General features: G+C 40.8%; 1 protein-coding gene across 1 annotated transcript; it reads left to right on the forward strand.

Annotated features, from left to right (window-relative positions):
* Nucleotides 1–1,727: 1,727 nt before the first annotated feature.
* On the forward strand, nt 1,728–14,616 carry cacng7b (calcium channel, voltage-dependent, gamma subunit 7b). The gene is made up of 6 exons (XM_039807261.1): nt 1,728–1,975; nt 5,930–6,125; nt 6,519–6,605; nt 7,581–7,721; nt 10,505–10,650; nt 11,171–14,616. Exons 2-6 carry the CDS (start codon nt 5,930–5,932, stop codon nt 11,618–11,620), a joined length of 1,020 nt encoding a protein of 339 aa, XP_039663195.1. The 5' UTR covers nt 1,728–1,975; the 3' UTR covers nt 11,621–14,616.
* The last annotated feature ends 866 nt before the right edge of the window (nt 14,617–15,482 follow it).

The following is a 15,482-nucleotide window of genomic DNA, read 5'->3' on the forward strand; positions in this document are numbered from 1 at the left end:
CATCAACTTCCCATTTCCCTCTCTACCTCCCTCTCTTCCTCTCTATCTGGCCTTCATCTCTTTTCTTATCTGTTTGTCTTTTCTGTCAGTGCTGCACCGTAAATGCTTTAATGTATTATTTTATGTCATTCTCTGTGGATTACTTGTCAAATCTATTATTGTTGGTGTCATCTCTTTGATATACCACCCACTGTTGTCTTTTGATGCGAGTATCGTGTCTTATCTTGTCCTAGCCTCTGCATCAATAATATTATCTGTTTACACGTATATGTTCACTGATAAAGGTGTTCAGGCAGTGAAAGTGAGAGTTTTCTCACATTTTAATTGTATGATTTTCAAAACATTAGATCCCAATTTAAAGATAAAAGGATTTAATGGGTTTCCTATTGATTCTTGTGATGACAGGTTTTGCTTTTTTTATAGTCTGTGATGTTTTCTAACTGACAGTTTCACACCTAATAAGGGATTTTAAAGTATAAATAAAACATGGAATAAATCTTTGTTTGATGTACACCTGATGTTGACTGCCTGATTTTAAACTCCTCACCACAACCTTTACTCCAACCTTGACAGTATCGGCCTTCATGTAACTGAACCTCCAGCGCTCTCTGACCGGAGTCGTGTGTGCAGTCCATCATTCATTGTCACGTTGACATGATATAATTTCACTTCTTCACTGCTGCCTCCTCTTCCTCTATCTCTACCTCTCTCTGTTCTCTTATTTCGCCTTAATCTCTCATTCTCACCCTCCCTCCTCCTCCTCCTCCTCTCCCTCTCTCTCTCTCTCTCTCTCTCTCTCTCTCTCTCTCTTACACACACAGACACACACACGCTCATGCCCTGAGGTCAGAGTGTGCTGTAGACTATTGATATCCTTACTAAAAATAAAGGATTCCTCCACCAGCCAGCTAAAAATAGACCAAGGGACATGGACCACAGGAGACAAAGGATGAGGGGGCCAAGAGGAAGAGGAGGAGAGGGATGAAGAGAGAAAGAGAGACAGAGTATACTGCCTGTGCAGTTTTAACTGGTATTCATCTGCACTCAAAATGTGGGTTTAAATGAAAGTGAAGATCTTGAATGAACTTCTTGAATGTTTTCTACTTATAGCCAATTTGATGTTTAATGCTGTAAATTGGACTTAAGTTTAAATTGAAGTGAAATTTTATTTTGCTTTATTGGCACAATCATTATTTAAAGCATATAGTAAGCCTACAGTATGAGGTTTACAATGTAAGTAAAATATTTCTAAAAAAACGTAAGAAAACAGACAAGAAATGGTTTCATCCAATCAATTCAACTTTATTTGTAGAGCAGCTCTCCTACAGGTTAGTGCAATCTGTGTGTGGCAGATGACTGACATGCTGATAACAAAAGAAAATGGACAAATGTGGACGTAAATGGACACAATTATAAAAATGTAAACATTAACCAATAAAAAAAATGTAAAGAAATGTTTGCACATAGCTACACGACACTATATACAACATACACTACATTATGCAACATTATACAGCTACATTACTGTATATTATAATGAAAGAAAAACAAAAAACAAATCATTAAAAAAATGATATACGATAAGAAGAGAAATAGTAGCTGAACATGACTCCCTGCCTCTCTCTTTCTCTCTCTCTCTCTCTCTCTCTCTCTTTCTCTCTCTCTCTCTCTCTCTCTCTCTCTCTCTCGCTCACTCACTATCTCACCCTCTCGCTCTCTCTCTCCAACACTTATTTCCCTCCTGCTCCTGCTATGTCTCTGTTGTAGCCAAAGTAGCTTGCTGGACCAATCCACCGCAGTGCCTGGGACAGATTGAGTGAAAGAGAGAGTGAGGGATTTAGAGAAAGGGTAAGGGGGCCTAAGGGAAAACACATAGAAGCGAGAGAGAGAGAAGAAGAGAGACCAAAAATCCACCAAGCCTCCCTGGTGTGAGGTTTCTTGGCTACTGACGTGTGCGCACGACTCTCGTGGCAGGGTGAGTATTTTTTTTTTTCTCCTTTTAAATAACTACAGTTGTGCGTTTCTTGGCAGTAATTGTGACGATGGCGCCTTTTCAACCTGACTCAGTCATTTAAAATGTATGTGTTGTTTATTGTGTGTGAAGACAGCTATGAAAAGCGCAGCATTCATAACGTGTCCTCATGTCGTGTTAGCGTAAAGACAGCCGCTCGTCTTTCTTCTGAGATATCACAGTTAAATATTACCTGGAAGCCGAGTCGTTCAGCTGCTCTTCATTCCCCCCCTCCCCATTTCATCCCAATTTTGTGTGTGAGTCGCTCACATGTTCCCTGCTCTGTGTTTATCATCTCCAAACTCCGCGTGTGAGTGTGTGTGACAGTAGGGGGGGTTCTAAACAATCATTTGCGCTCATCACTGCCTCAGTCAGCCCTCTACCAGGATACAGATCCCGCTTCACGTACATGTAGTTTACAGAAAATATGATGTTTAACTATCCTGCTTGGCTCTGTGAAAATGGTGCGAGTTTCACCAGAGTGTGGCTGCGCAGCTGAAATGCTCTGAGAAATCATGAGAGAACCTACCCATGGAGTCACGATATCTACGTTTAGTCGTTATGAAGTCATTTATTTTCCACTGAGTGATTCCATCCTGCTCTCGGGCTGATTTTTGAGACGCTGCACAGTCAAGGTGGTTAGTTTAGCACAGGTGTAGGCGCATCCCCGTCGTGCGCGTGCAGTGTAGTCCTTCCATTTTTTGGGCCAAGGTCTTTCCCTGTGTTAACCTATATCTGCTACATGTACTCGTGCTGTCCCTGCCTTAAATACTCTCCAAACATAGTCTCATCCTCCTCCTCTCTCCTCTCCTTGCTGCTTTCTTTTCTTCAGCACATCTCAGAATCGTCTCCTCTCACCCATCACTCCCTCTTTCTCTTGGTGTCTTTATTGCCTGCAAGGCTTAGAGGTGATGTCAGTCTGTAGATTGTGACAGATTAGAGAGAATTAAACCTGTTGTCCCCCTTGTGGCACCTATCTAGCCAATTCAATTGGCTCATTACTTTCTGGGTGAGGGAGCTAAGGGGCCTGTCTCAGAGCGCTAAAATGGGATCATTATCACAAATCTAACAGCAATTTATTTTTCTTCTGCTGAATCTCAATCTCAAGTTTACAATGGCTATTTCTCCCAAAGCTGCAACAGCTCTTTACATTTTCTTTTTTTTTGGGAGGGATGATGTGAACATGGGCGGCGAAGAGCTGAATCGGTTCCTCTCATTTATGTCCAAATCCATTATGACCCAGCAGGATGTATTTCACGTTTTCAATTTGATGGTGCTGTCTATATGAGTGAGAAGAGGGTGCTGTCCATGGTGCTGAACAAGTCTAGAAGAGCCACTCAGGCCCTTCCACTCATGTCTGCTGGGTTGCAACTCCAACTGATTCTACTCATTCCTGACCACTTTGGCACACCCTCCAACTGCTGGAAGGTGTGATTGTTCATTCCCACTCCTCTCTGCTCATCTTTATATCTCCCCCCCTATGTGCCTTTGGTTATTTCATGTAATTTCAGTGAGTTGTTTTTTGATTTTATGGAGACTGCCTCAAACTTTTTCAATCACACAGGCTCAAACTCTTGTCCACCAGTTCCAAGTGTCAGCAGCAGCAGTGGCCAATTCTAGGCCTGCTGTGTGATTCACAACCTCTGACTAAAGAAGAAAAATTAAAGAAACCTTGGTCTGAAACTTAGGAATTCATACACATCTTTAATTGTGCCTTTGTGTCTCAGATGGATGTATCCTGCCATCTGTAAATCTTGTACCTTTGTCTTTTGATCACCCTGATTTTCCATCTTTAATCTGTCCTGTTTGTGGGAAGGTTAGTGGTTGGTCATACTTTCCCCCTCATATTGGTAATTCGCCCTGTGCTTCATGTGCTTCTTTTAGCCTTAACATGCCCAAACTTGTCATTTCTCAGGATTTCTCTGATGCATACCCTTAACCACCAGCTAGCTAAAAGAAGCTCTATTTATCCCTGGTGCTGCATAGAAACTGAAGCAACTTCTATAATGGTCACGTCTTGCACAATAGCTGTCCAGATAAGATGAGGCCAAACTTAATCTTTAAGAGTTCATTCCCCAGCAGAATGGTTGTATCTATTATAACTGTGCTCTTTAAAGACTCAAAGGCTTGTCTTACAAAGAAAGACCAGAAAAAGAATAAAGTGGTTCTCATGTTTAAGTCATTAATTTGGCATTCATTTTCCATCCTAAAAGCCCTATTAAGTGCCTGATAAATGGTCAGTGTTGAATTAGTTACCTTAACCATGGCTAACCATTTTACCATACATTTTTTATGCAAATGGTTCACTCCACAAGACAGTGACAAGGAACAGCAGTCAAGTGTCCGTTACACTAAATGTTACGTATTTAATAATACACAGGTGAGGATTTACAGAGAATGATACAAGAAATTGCAAAAAGGAATCTGGTCAGCTGCTGGACTGTGAACATTTTTATTAATGACAGTCAAACAGCCAGGCACAAGTATCCAAATAACAGCTCAGCACAACAGCTCAAACACATCTTTTCAAACATTGAAGCAGCAGCTGTGTTACATCAGCAGAAGAACGTGCCTGATTTCACTCCTGTCAGCTATGGTAAGAACAAGAGGCTGAAGCCTGAGAAGTTACGTACTGGACGAAGAGAGGAGCAAAAACATTTTCTGTTAGAACTAATATCAATTATTCTGTGACAGTAAGGGTCAGCTATTTGGTGTAAAAGCTCCATCTGCCTCTTGTACACAGTTCAGGCTGCAAACAGCACAGTATGTGTAATGATGTCGGAGAAGTTTTCTTGGTACACATTGGGCCACTGTTGCAGTTTTGAGGATTGAGTGTCAGTGTGTGTTTATACCTCGTTGCAGAGCAGGTGCATTGCTTTGTGCCCATAATTGGTCTCTTCCAGCCTGTTATTACAGTGTCACATTTCATTCAAAGTCACATAAGTGTACTTTAAAGGCCTGCACAGCCTGTGTGATGCAATGCGATACAGTACTGAGAGAGGGCCAAGCTCCTGCTGAAAGAACTAAATGTGGTCCCATAGTATAGCTAGTAGTGCCTAATACAATGACCACCAGGTATAAACCTGGATAAATTGAGAAAAATCCAATGTATCTACCATATATGGAATAAAATCTGTAAATTCAAACAAGAGAAACATCCAAACATGTCCGAAAATAATCAAACAAGAGTGAAGCTAACCTCTTAAAAAGGAAGATATGAGATCAGCTGCATTACAGTAATGATCCTCCCAGTGAAACGCACAATGTGCTTGCTTAATAACTCGACAAAATGAGGGTGTTTACGGTAAACACCAGCCCTCTTTGTGTTTTCCACATGCGTTTGTTCTCCATTACTTGTTAAGCTGATGTTACTAAACAGCGGCCCAAATTAAGCAAAGGCTAGTGGCTGAACAATCACACACACACACACAGATACACACACACACACACACATGCACAGAACCTCACAAATGCATACAGACAGCGTGCTCAAAGGATTTGCAGTGAAGTCTTTCCCCATCAACCGGAACTAAGTCACAGAAAGACCATGTTTGAGTCACACAGGACCTCTCCTGATCTGTGTGTGTGTGTGTTTCTACTATTCATCTCTTAGTCCTTGCCTAAGTTCAGTGGTTCACCATAAAGTCATCCTCTGTTGCGTTAACTTCTCTCTAACCTTTATCAGGATTGGTTGCCACCGGATGTGTCACTAACTCATCTTTAGGAATAACAAGGCGAGACAGGAAGATAGCCAATAGCTGTTTGCATGTGATCACGTCACATTCGGTGTTTCCCCCCGTTCCTCATGACCTCCCTCCATGACCCTGTCCAAATGTACCTACATTTGTGTCTCCGCAGTTGTGACGTGTCATTCCTCCTCTTCTCTAACTCCCTTCCCTCCTTCGTTCCTCCCTCCAGATGAGTTCGTGCAGTAGCCGTGCATTGACCATCCTGTCCACAGTGTTCGGAGCCTGCGGGCTGCTGCTGGTGGGGGTGGCCGTGTCCACAGACTACTGGTTGATCATGGTGGAGGGCATCATCCTGCAGCAGAACCAGAGCATGGAGGTGAAGATGGCGCTGCATTCAGGCCTCTGGAGAGTTTGCTTCGTGGCCGGTAGGAAGATACAACAACATTTTTGAATATTCACATTCAAAAATGAAAGTATGACTGTTGAAGACAGATAGGTGTGCACACATACACACACACACACACACACACACACACACACACAACCATCCAAACAATGCTGCTACGAGTGTGTGCATATGTCCACATCATCACAGCGACAAACACACTGAAAAAGCAGCCGAGCAGTGAATGGAGAAAAGAGAGAAAGCGAGCTTCTGGCCTCCAGAATCATAGCTGTCACAAAACATGATCGTTACCTGTGAGCAGGACTGCAGAGACCCACATGCTTTTTTTGTTTCCTCATGCATCACTGACTTTGATCCTAAAAGCAAACCCCAACATTTTTCTTTTTGTGTGTATGTATGTGTTTCCTCTCAGGAGCAGAGAACGGGAGATGTGTTGCGTCTGAGTACTTCACTGAACCAGATATCGAGATCACCACTGAAAACACTGCAAATATCCTCAGTGAGTTAAACATACAAAAGCCCAGTGACATTACACATTATCTGCTGTGAGGAACTGCAGAGTCCCCCTGCTGATTAATCGTGGGTACTGAAATTTGAACATCATTTTAGAACTGCAACTATTAGTGGGTCGACAGAAGATAATATTACTATTTTGATAATCGATAAAAAAAAACAGCCCAAATTCTTTTGTTGCAGCTTCTCAACTGTGAGGATGTTCTGCTTTATATCACTGTAAACTAAATATCTTTGGGTTTTGGACTGTTGGTTGGACAAAATAACATATTTATTTATTTTATTTAGAAACCAGATCATCCTCATGAACAAAGTGTTTTTAAGGGATTTACAAAAAAGTTAAAGTAAACTTAATTTGAAATAGAACAGGAACATCCAGAAAACTAGAAATAGTTTTGCTATCTTAAAGTTCTCTCTCTCTCTTTTTTTTTCTAACACTCAGAAAAAACAATCCTAAAAGTTAACATTTTACCATCAAGAGTTGTCATTTGTTCTTCGCCAGCATCATTTTCTAATTGCTGTTTTGGAATGGAATAAATATTCAAAGAGCATATTGGTAAAATAATAAATGAAAAGATGAAATTCAGTGATGTTTCTCTGTAATCTTATAGGTTTACAACCATGTCGCTATGTTTTGTTGTAACTTCCTAGCAAAGTTTTGCATCATAACTCATACAGTGAATCCTACAGTGAGTCTGGTTAGAAATATGTCTGTAAACAGCAGGCTATTGTAAAATAGGAAAACTGTTTCCCATCTCCCTGTTTTAGTGATGAAACTCACGGCATCTCCACATAACTGAGCATACTTTATATTCTAGAGTTTACTTCCCCTGACTGTATTAACTAAAACTTTTCAAAAACTTTTCACTTTTCTTCAGAGACATTATCATTCACCTTTCCCAGCAGTTTAAGGACACATTACATCAGCTTTGCTTAACACAGTGACCTCTCCTCCCTATAGAGATGGTGCGGACGGCCACGCCCTTCCCGATGGTGTCACTGCTCTTCGTCTTCACGGCATTCGTCATCAGTAACATCGGACACATCCGGCCTGAGCGCACCATCCTGGCCTTTGTGTCTGGCATCTTCTTCATCCTCTCAGGTGAGAGCTATTACTCATGTCCCGCTGTCACCACACCTTTGCTCTGTGATTGATTACAGCAGCCTGGTGTGTCCTGTGGTTACACATGGAGACACTCCATCACGGCTCTATTTTTAGTGTATCATGCAGGTATGTAGACTGTCATCAGAAAAGGTGACTAGATTAGTTTTAATGACCGCAGGGGGAGAGTTTCCTGCTCTTCTGACTTGCATTACTTTGAAACTAAACAGGCTTTATGTGATGAATTATGAATTTGGGACTACATCTAGGGATTGTGAAACTTCTGAAAATACATGCAAAATTCCCACAGTATCACAAGCAGGTCTTTCAGCTTATGCATTGTAGTTAACCTTCTTGAACATCAGGTGGCTGTAATGTTCCTACTTCTTGTCCTCTGTGTGTGGTGTAAAGACTGTCAGGAGCCAAATTTGAGCTCATGTTCTCTGAAGGCTGTTTCACTTGACATGTTTGAGAAGGAAGCAGCGCTGCAGAGAGGAGTGTCAAACAGGGGCTGCCACGGTAGCTACTGACTTTTCCATTGCGGGTTATGTAACATGGGTAATGTCATGTTTATAGCCTGTGCTGGAAGTGTTGCATTGTTTCACTTCATGAGGTATTTTGATAATAGGGTGATAATATAGGACACATGTATCAAAATGCTTTTCAGCGGTTAGATATTCTGCTGCACTAAGCCCCTCTCTCTAAACACTGTCTTCCTCCTGCCTTCCCTACTCATCCCTCTTCCCTCCGCCTCCCCCCTTCTCTTGTTCACCCAGCCTCTCAGTTTTCTTTGCTTTACTGTATCTCATTTCCTACTCACTGCTTCATTCAGAGTATATTCTTTCAGTATCTGAGTCACTGTGGATGTGGTGGTGTTTGTGATATACTGAGTGATATGAGCCTATTCTGCTAGCATCACTGACAAGGCGGTCTGGTAAATATTGTATTTTGGGTCGGTCGTATTCTGGTTAATATTACAGAATTCAGAGCATGGAGCCACAGCTGTTCAAGTATGGTTTAATTGCTCTCGTACCCCACAGACATCTTGCATATCCATGTGTACTTGTAGACACAAAATGTACCTCTATTTCTTCTTCCTTTTGTCTCACACACATGCACACCCTTTCTTTTACTTCATCTGCTCTTAGTGTGCACATGCACATGCATGTTTACCTCAATTGTTTTAGTGTTACTTATTTAGATAAAGATGTACTTCCACTGCAGGATTGACAGCAGCATGGTTTCCACATTTTCTGTACTTTTCTATTTTAAATTGACAACACAACCTCTTAACTGTTTATAGCGAAGGACATTACTGCACGACAGCCCGGTGGTACATTTGAATTTTGCAGTGAAAGCTAAAAATACTCATATTTGCTGCTTACAGCATGCAGCTTTCTTTGAATATTGATTCTTCGATGTTGGCCATATGTTGTATCTCATGAATTTAACATTTCTGAAGCAGAGTGGAGAGCATGTGAGTGTTCTCGGAGGAAGGGGTTTTAATTTTGTATCTGTTGCTTCTGGGTGAAAAGGGTTATTGAAAGCCCATTCTGGTTTTCCTTATGATGATTGTACTCGATAAGTCCTGTAACACGCTGAAGTTCACGCATGTAGCTTCTTACTAAATGGTCTTAAAAACTGTGTCAAGCCAGTTTTTAGCCATTTTTACCTCTTTTCAATGTTTAGCGCTCTCTTTTTTTGAAACATAGTTTCATTGTGATTTTCAGGAACAACTATGTTATAAATGCAACAATGAACAATTCAATTGAAGTACTTTGTCCCTCGGGATAAGTAAAGGAAAGATCATTGTGCAGTTTAAATGTTGATCTGCAGGCAGAACTGTCTCATAGGAATTACATTAATATGGTACTTATTAGAAAGTGCAAATACTGTATGTTGAAGAGAATAGTATGCCACCTGAATTATGTTAATCCCCATCATGACAACATGTCATAATGAAGGTTTTTTGACCCAATGTTCATGCAAAACGCTTGCTGACATTTCCAAATTTTATCCTGCAATCATGCAGGATTTCATAACATCCTGCAATATAACATCCACTCATAGCAACTAAAGCATTAGTCAACTTTTGTAGGGTTATATTTAGGCACTCAAAGGATAGTAGTAGTTAAGGTTCAGAAAAGATGATGGTTAAATATTGATAAAGTCAGTAGTGATTTGAAGCACAAGGTATTTATTAACAATTACCCGTAACCACAGTCTCACCTTAACCAAAGTACTTATGTTGCCAAAACCACACACTAAAAATGTACCACTACATACATCATCAACATCATGCTACTATGATACTCATAGAGAGTCCTTCCCAACACACACACACACATACACACACACACACACACACACACACACAAGGGCATTTTGCTTTTGCTTCTATGGGGGGAAATTTTCAGTTTAAAGTTTTTTCATCTCTACAGGTCATTAATCTTTATCTCTTTATCTTAATTATGATATACACTCCTTCTGGTCTCTCTCTCATCTCTTTATTAATGTTAGCATTTTGGAGGCTAATTGCTTGGTGTGGTCACTCCATATCCCATCTCTCTCTCTCTCTCTCTCTCTCTCTCTCTCTCTCTCTCTCTCTCTCTCTCTCTCTCTCACTCTCTCACACACACACACACACAGAGTCTCTTAAACCCTCATGGTCCCCACTGGTGCAGCTGTCTGGATTGCCATATAATGACCTCCTTGCTCTCTCTTGTATCTGACTCTCTTTCGCTCTCTCTGACTCACTGTCATTGTTAATGTGCTGTGTGCAGGCCTCAGTCTGGTGGTGGGCTTGGTGCTCTACATCTCCAGTATTAATGATGAGGTGATGAACCGGCCCAGGGAGCCCGAGCAGTTCTTCAACTACCACTATGGCTGGTCCTTCGCCTTCGCTGCCTCTTCCTTCTTACTCAAAGAGGTCAATCTGAGCTCTGTGTGTGTGTGTGTGTGTGTGTGTGTGTGTGTGTGTGTGTGTGTGTGTGTGTGTGTGTGTGTGTGTGTGTGTTCATGTCATGCGTGGTGAGGTTTCATGTGAATCTTCTGCTCATCTTCCCACCTCCCCTCCCTGCTCTTTCTGCCCCTCCTGTCTCTTTCCCATCATCAGCAGCACTGCTCTTAATGTGATGCAGTGGACACTCATCTCCTCTCTCCTTTCCTTTCTTCCCTGTTCTTCACACTCTTGTCTCCTTCTTTTGCCTATCTGTCTCGTTCGTTTAAACTTAAAGCGTACCCTCATCTTTCTACATCAAAAGCTCATACTTTCACCTCTCTACTTTGTACATTCCCTTTAACACTTCTTGCCTATTAGTCACTTTTAATCTAATTCCCCTAGCCATCACTTGTTACTATTTCTTTTAATTGTTTTGTGTCTCTCTCCCTGTTTGCATCTTATCACCCCCTCATCATTTCCTGCTTCCTCTTCTCACCCACTGTCTCAGGGGGCCGGGGTGATGTCAGTCTATCTGTTTATGAAGCGCTACGCAGAGGAAGAGATGTTCCGCCCCCACCCTGCACTCTACCGCCCCCGCCTGTCCGAGGGCAGCGACTACAGCGGTCAGTTCCTCCACCCAGAATCCTCCTGGCCTCCGCCGAAGCGAGGCCGCAGCACCTCCAATGCTTCCAGCGACATCTCCATTCAGCTCAACCAGGCACCCCCAGCGCCGCCCAAAAGCAGTCTCCAAGGCCAGGGTGGCCCGCCTTCTGGGTCTTCTTCCGCAGGGAGCTACCAAATGCCCCCACAGTCTGCTGGCTACCCCTCCACACACACCCTCACCAGGTCGCACTCCTCACATCCCCAAGGCCAGGCTCTTCCCATGGCCATGCCTCCATCGCCTGTACCTCCCCCTCACTATCACACACACATGCACATGAGCGCCTCCCCCTGTTAGGAAGATGGAGCATTGGGGAGAGTTGGAGAGACGCAGACTCCTCATAATCACATATACTGTACTATTAGATGTGGATAAGAGTAAATGCTGAGCTTGGAGCACAGATCATGTAAGATGAAGTGAAGGGAGAGGTGATCAAACATAATGAAATGTAGATTTGGAACAATATGAACCAAGGACAAAGAAGTGTTGGAGATTGAAAGTAAAGATTTTACAGGATTGTGGAGATTTGACAGAAACTGTGACGGACAGACGGACAAAAATTAAGACAGGAGATGAGTGGAAAAGAAAAAGATGAATTTTGTCATTTTGTCATGATGGAAAGAGGCAAAAAAAGGGGTTCCTAGAAAGCCTTTAGAGGTTAGGTTGAGTGACAGAGGAGATATAGGGGAGGGAGAGTGAGGCAGGGAGAGCGAGGGGCTGCGGTAATATACGAAGATGCTGCAGTGCTGCAGGAAATTTGTATGCACTAGGAAATGTACAATGCAAAACACTGATCACAAAGACTGAGGATGCACATAGTTTTATACATACGTAATTCATAAAAAAACATGGATTATGTACTATTATACCGAAAGGTAAATGTGGTAAAAAAAAAGTTATCTGAATTTCTTACATCATCAATCCAGTTTCTTAACGCACAATGTCAAAGTAGTATTATTAATATTATTAATAACAAAAGCATTAGTTTAACAATAGAGTACATCTGAAATGAGAACACTATATGTGAATGTTGTTAATCTTTGTAAAAAATAAAATACAGACAGAAGTGGATGATGTGAGAAGGAGAAATCTACTTTGTTTTACATAATTGTTTAAGATACACATTTCTAAACTTCTTGTACATAAAATTGCACATGAGGACATCTAATATATAGCTGTTGTAAATAATGAATGAAGCTTTGGCACAAGTCACATCAAGAAAATGTCTGACTCATTCTGCTTTGGATGAAGACTCTGCAACAGGCGCACTACAACCAACAACACACCCTCTGGATGCGGATGCAGCGCACGCTGGTTTGAAGGAGGAACCATCCGACACTGATACAGCAGTCTGATGCCCTCTACTGGCCATTGTTCTGCACTGACCCTGGATCAGATCAGAGGCCCAGGTCACTACTTGTTCATGCACATTTCCTTCCTCAATGACCTGCACTGTGTCAGTTGATAGTGCTGCACAGAGTTGGACTGAAGCTGTTATGGTGAATGTCAGGAGCAAAGCGACATGCCATATTGAGCTGCACTAGATTTATGCTTTAAAGACTGGTTAGAAGTATTTTTTAAAAGCTTTAATGCTGGTTATATATCTGGAAAACTTACATGATGAAAGTATTAATTACATTTGCACTTATACTGCTCAAAGGAAAATACCACTGTTTGTGAAACACAGATCCATATTATATAGACAAAGTAGTGGCCGCTGCTTTATTCCAATATTTTCAGTGGCAATTTGTGACCATGCATCATGCCAAAGGATGATGAGTATAATATAATGCAACTAATGATTATTTTCATTATCGGTAAATCTGTTGATTTTGTTTTTCTATTTATTGTCTATGAAATGTCAGAAAATAGTGAAAAATGCTAAATATAATGTCCCACAGCTCAAGGTGATGTATTTAAATTGCTTTTTTTTTTTATTTGACCAATAGTCCAAAACTAAAAGTTTTCTACCATTACATGACAAAATTCTCCAGCAAGTGTTTGACATTTTGCTTGGAAAATTACAAAATCATTAATCTATTATCAAAATAGTGCAGAATCATTTTTCTTGATGGATTAATTGATTATTCAGGTATTGGAATTTTCAGACGATCCCCAATGGGTCAGCACTTATAGGACATTGTAGGACGTTTTAGCCTACTTTGCTTTGCACTTGAAACAAATACGGTTATATTGTGTTTGTTGTTGTACTAAGTAATGTATTTTCAGATGCTTTCGAACTTTGATGCTCAGATCAAGTTGCTCTTTAAATACTGTGCAGTATCTCAAAGATGCAGAGTAGTAATCTTAAATAGACGAGCAGGACCTGTGTATCAAAAACAGTCGTATTTTAATTTAGAATAGTTTATTTTATTTGTTTTTAAGGCACATCATGAATATGTCGATACGATATATCTCTGCAATGAGAATTAAACCACTGTGTCATTGTGTAATGGCTGGTTTTCATTATCACTGTGATGCTGGAGATAGGGAAACACACTGATGTCCCACAGAAGATGTGTTAGATGAAAATCTCACAGATTTATGGGGGAGAATATGAAGTGAGATCAAAATATCATCGTATTTTCACCTTTATGAAGGGTTTTGTTGAGCAAGCGCGTGGCTCTTTAAAACCGCCCTGCTTTTTGTTTATGCAGTCGGACAAATTCATGTTGAGGTAAAGCCCAGTGTAACTGCAGCCTTCTGCTGTTGGCTCTGCTTTTTACAGTTAGAAGGTTAAGTGCCTTGCTCAAGGGCACCTCAGCAGTAGCTGTTGAAGAAGTTCAAAGTATTTCCCTTTCTAAACCTTCCTGTTAAAATCTCCTCTCCAATCTTCAGACTGCTAACCCCCATCATGACCTTTGTGACAGTGGACAGCTGTTCTGTTTCTCCCTTTGCATCACTAATTTCCATTTTTATTCATAGAACCATCTGATAATCATTCGGTGCCTCTTATTTTCTTTTTCATCTGTGTACCTCTTTGTGTTTCCCTTTGTACTACCCCATCTTTTTTCTTTGCCTCTACATGATTACATAAAAGGGTGTAGCTGTGTTTTCTTCTGCATAAAGCCTGGACTCCTAGCACATGACCATCTTTGTAAAGAAAAAGAAATGGGTAAAACAAATGCTTTTCAATGCTTCAATGGAACTGATGCTATATAATCTTGAGTTACATAATTCAATAGCAGTTATGATAAAAATCATTGTTTTTGAAAGTGTTGACATAGTCACTCACTTTCCTCTTAACATGAATAAAATTTTCAACATGGGTAAATTTCACCCTGTTCAACCTCTCTGGTTATCTGCTTCTGAATTTACATCTTTCATTTTTGCTATGAAAGGGTTTGGTTAGAACTGAACAGCATGCACTTATAATAATATGATACATTAACAGTGTTTCTGTGGTTGGTCTCTGTGATGGCGGGAACTATTGTAAATGAATGCACACTGCACTGCGGTGAACCACTGGGTGTTAACCAGGCTCCCTCCTCAGTCACTGCAAGCCACCACAGCCTGAGGGCAACAATTGATCAGTGTTGTATGTGTGTGTATGCATTTGTGCGTGACTGACTGACTGACTGACTGACTGACTGACTGACTGACTGACTGACTGTGTTTATTGACATATGTGGTTGTGTATGCATGAAGATTTGTAATTGTTTACCATAACCAGCCTGAGACTAAATAAATAGCATTAAATATATTAGAAGTAATTGTAATATAAAGCAACTTCACTTCAACAGGGAAGAAACAGTTGTCTCTAAAATATGGTCTGTTTTACATAAATGTCTTATTATACAATTAAAAAGAAGTAGGCTACCTGTTTTTGGTCAAGGTCAAAAAGAGAGTTGAGTGAGGGAATGAGCCATGTACAGTATGTAGGTGAACTAATAATACATTTAGAGCAACAGCCAGTCTCTTGTTTTAAAAAAAATGTAAGAGAGACTAAATATTTAAGAAAACTATCATTCCTATCTGAAATATATGCAAAATAGTAAATGATAATGTGTGTCACTGTGTGTAAGAGAAAGACAATTAGAGTGAGAGGTGTTACATTAGAAGGTCAAACATCAAACATCCACAGGTCAATAAAACTAAAAAGCGTGAGCACTCTGCTGTCTGACTTTCAGGAATGTGTGTGTGTGTGTGTGTGTGTGTG

This window comes from Perca fluviatilis, chromosome 7 (genome assembly GCF_010015445.1).
Source record: "Perca fluviatilis chromosome 7, GENO_Pfluv_1.0, whole genome shotgun sequence".
NCBI classification, from domain to species: Eukaryota; Metazoa; Chordata; class Actinopteri; order Perciformes; family Percidae; genus Perca; species Perca fluviatilis.

Excerpts from the sequence above, each read along its gene's own strand:
- cacng7b (XM_039807261.1), top strand. The coding sequence starts at position 5,930 with ATGAGTTCGTGCAGTAGCCGTGCATTGACCATCCTGTCCACAGTGTTC. Across the intron at positions 6,126-6,518 it reads GAGAGTTTGCTTCGTGGCCG|GAGCAGAGAACGGGAGATGT; the intron begins GTAGGAAGATAC and ends GTTTCCTCTCAG. Across the intron at positions 7,722-10,504 it reads CATCTTCTTCATCCTCTCAG|GCCTCAGTCTGGTGGTGGGC; the intron begins GTGAGAGCTATT and ends TGCTGTGTGCAG.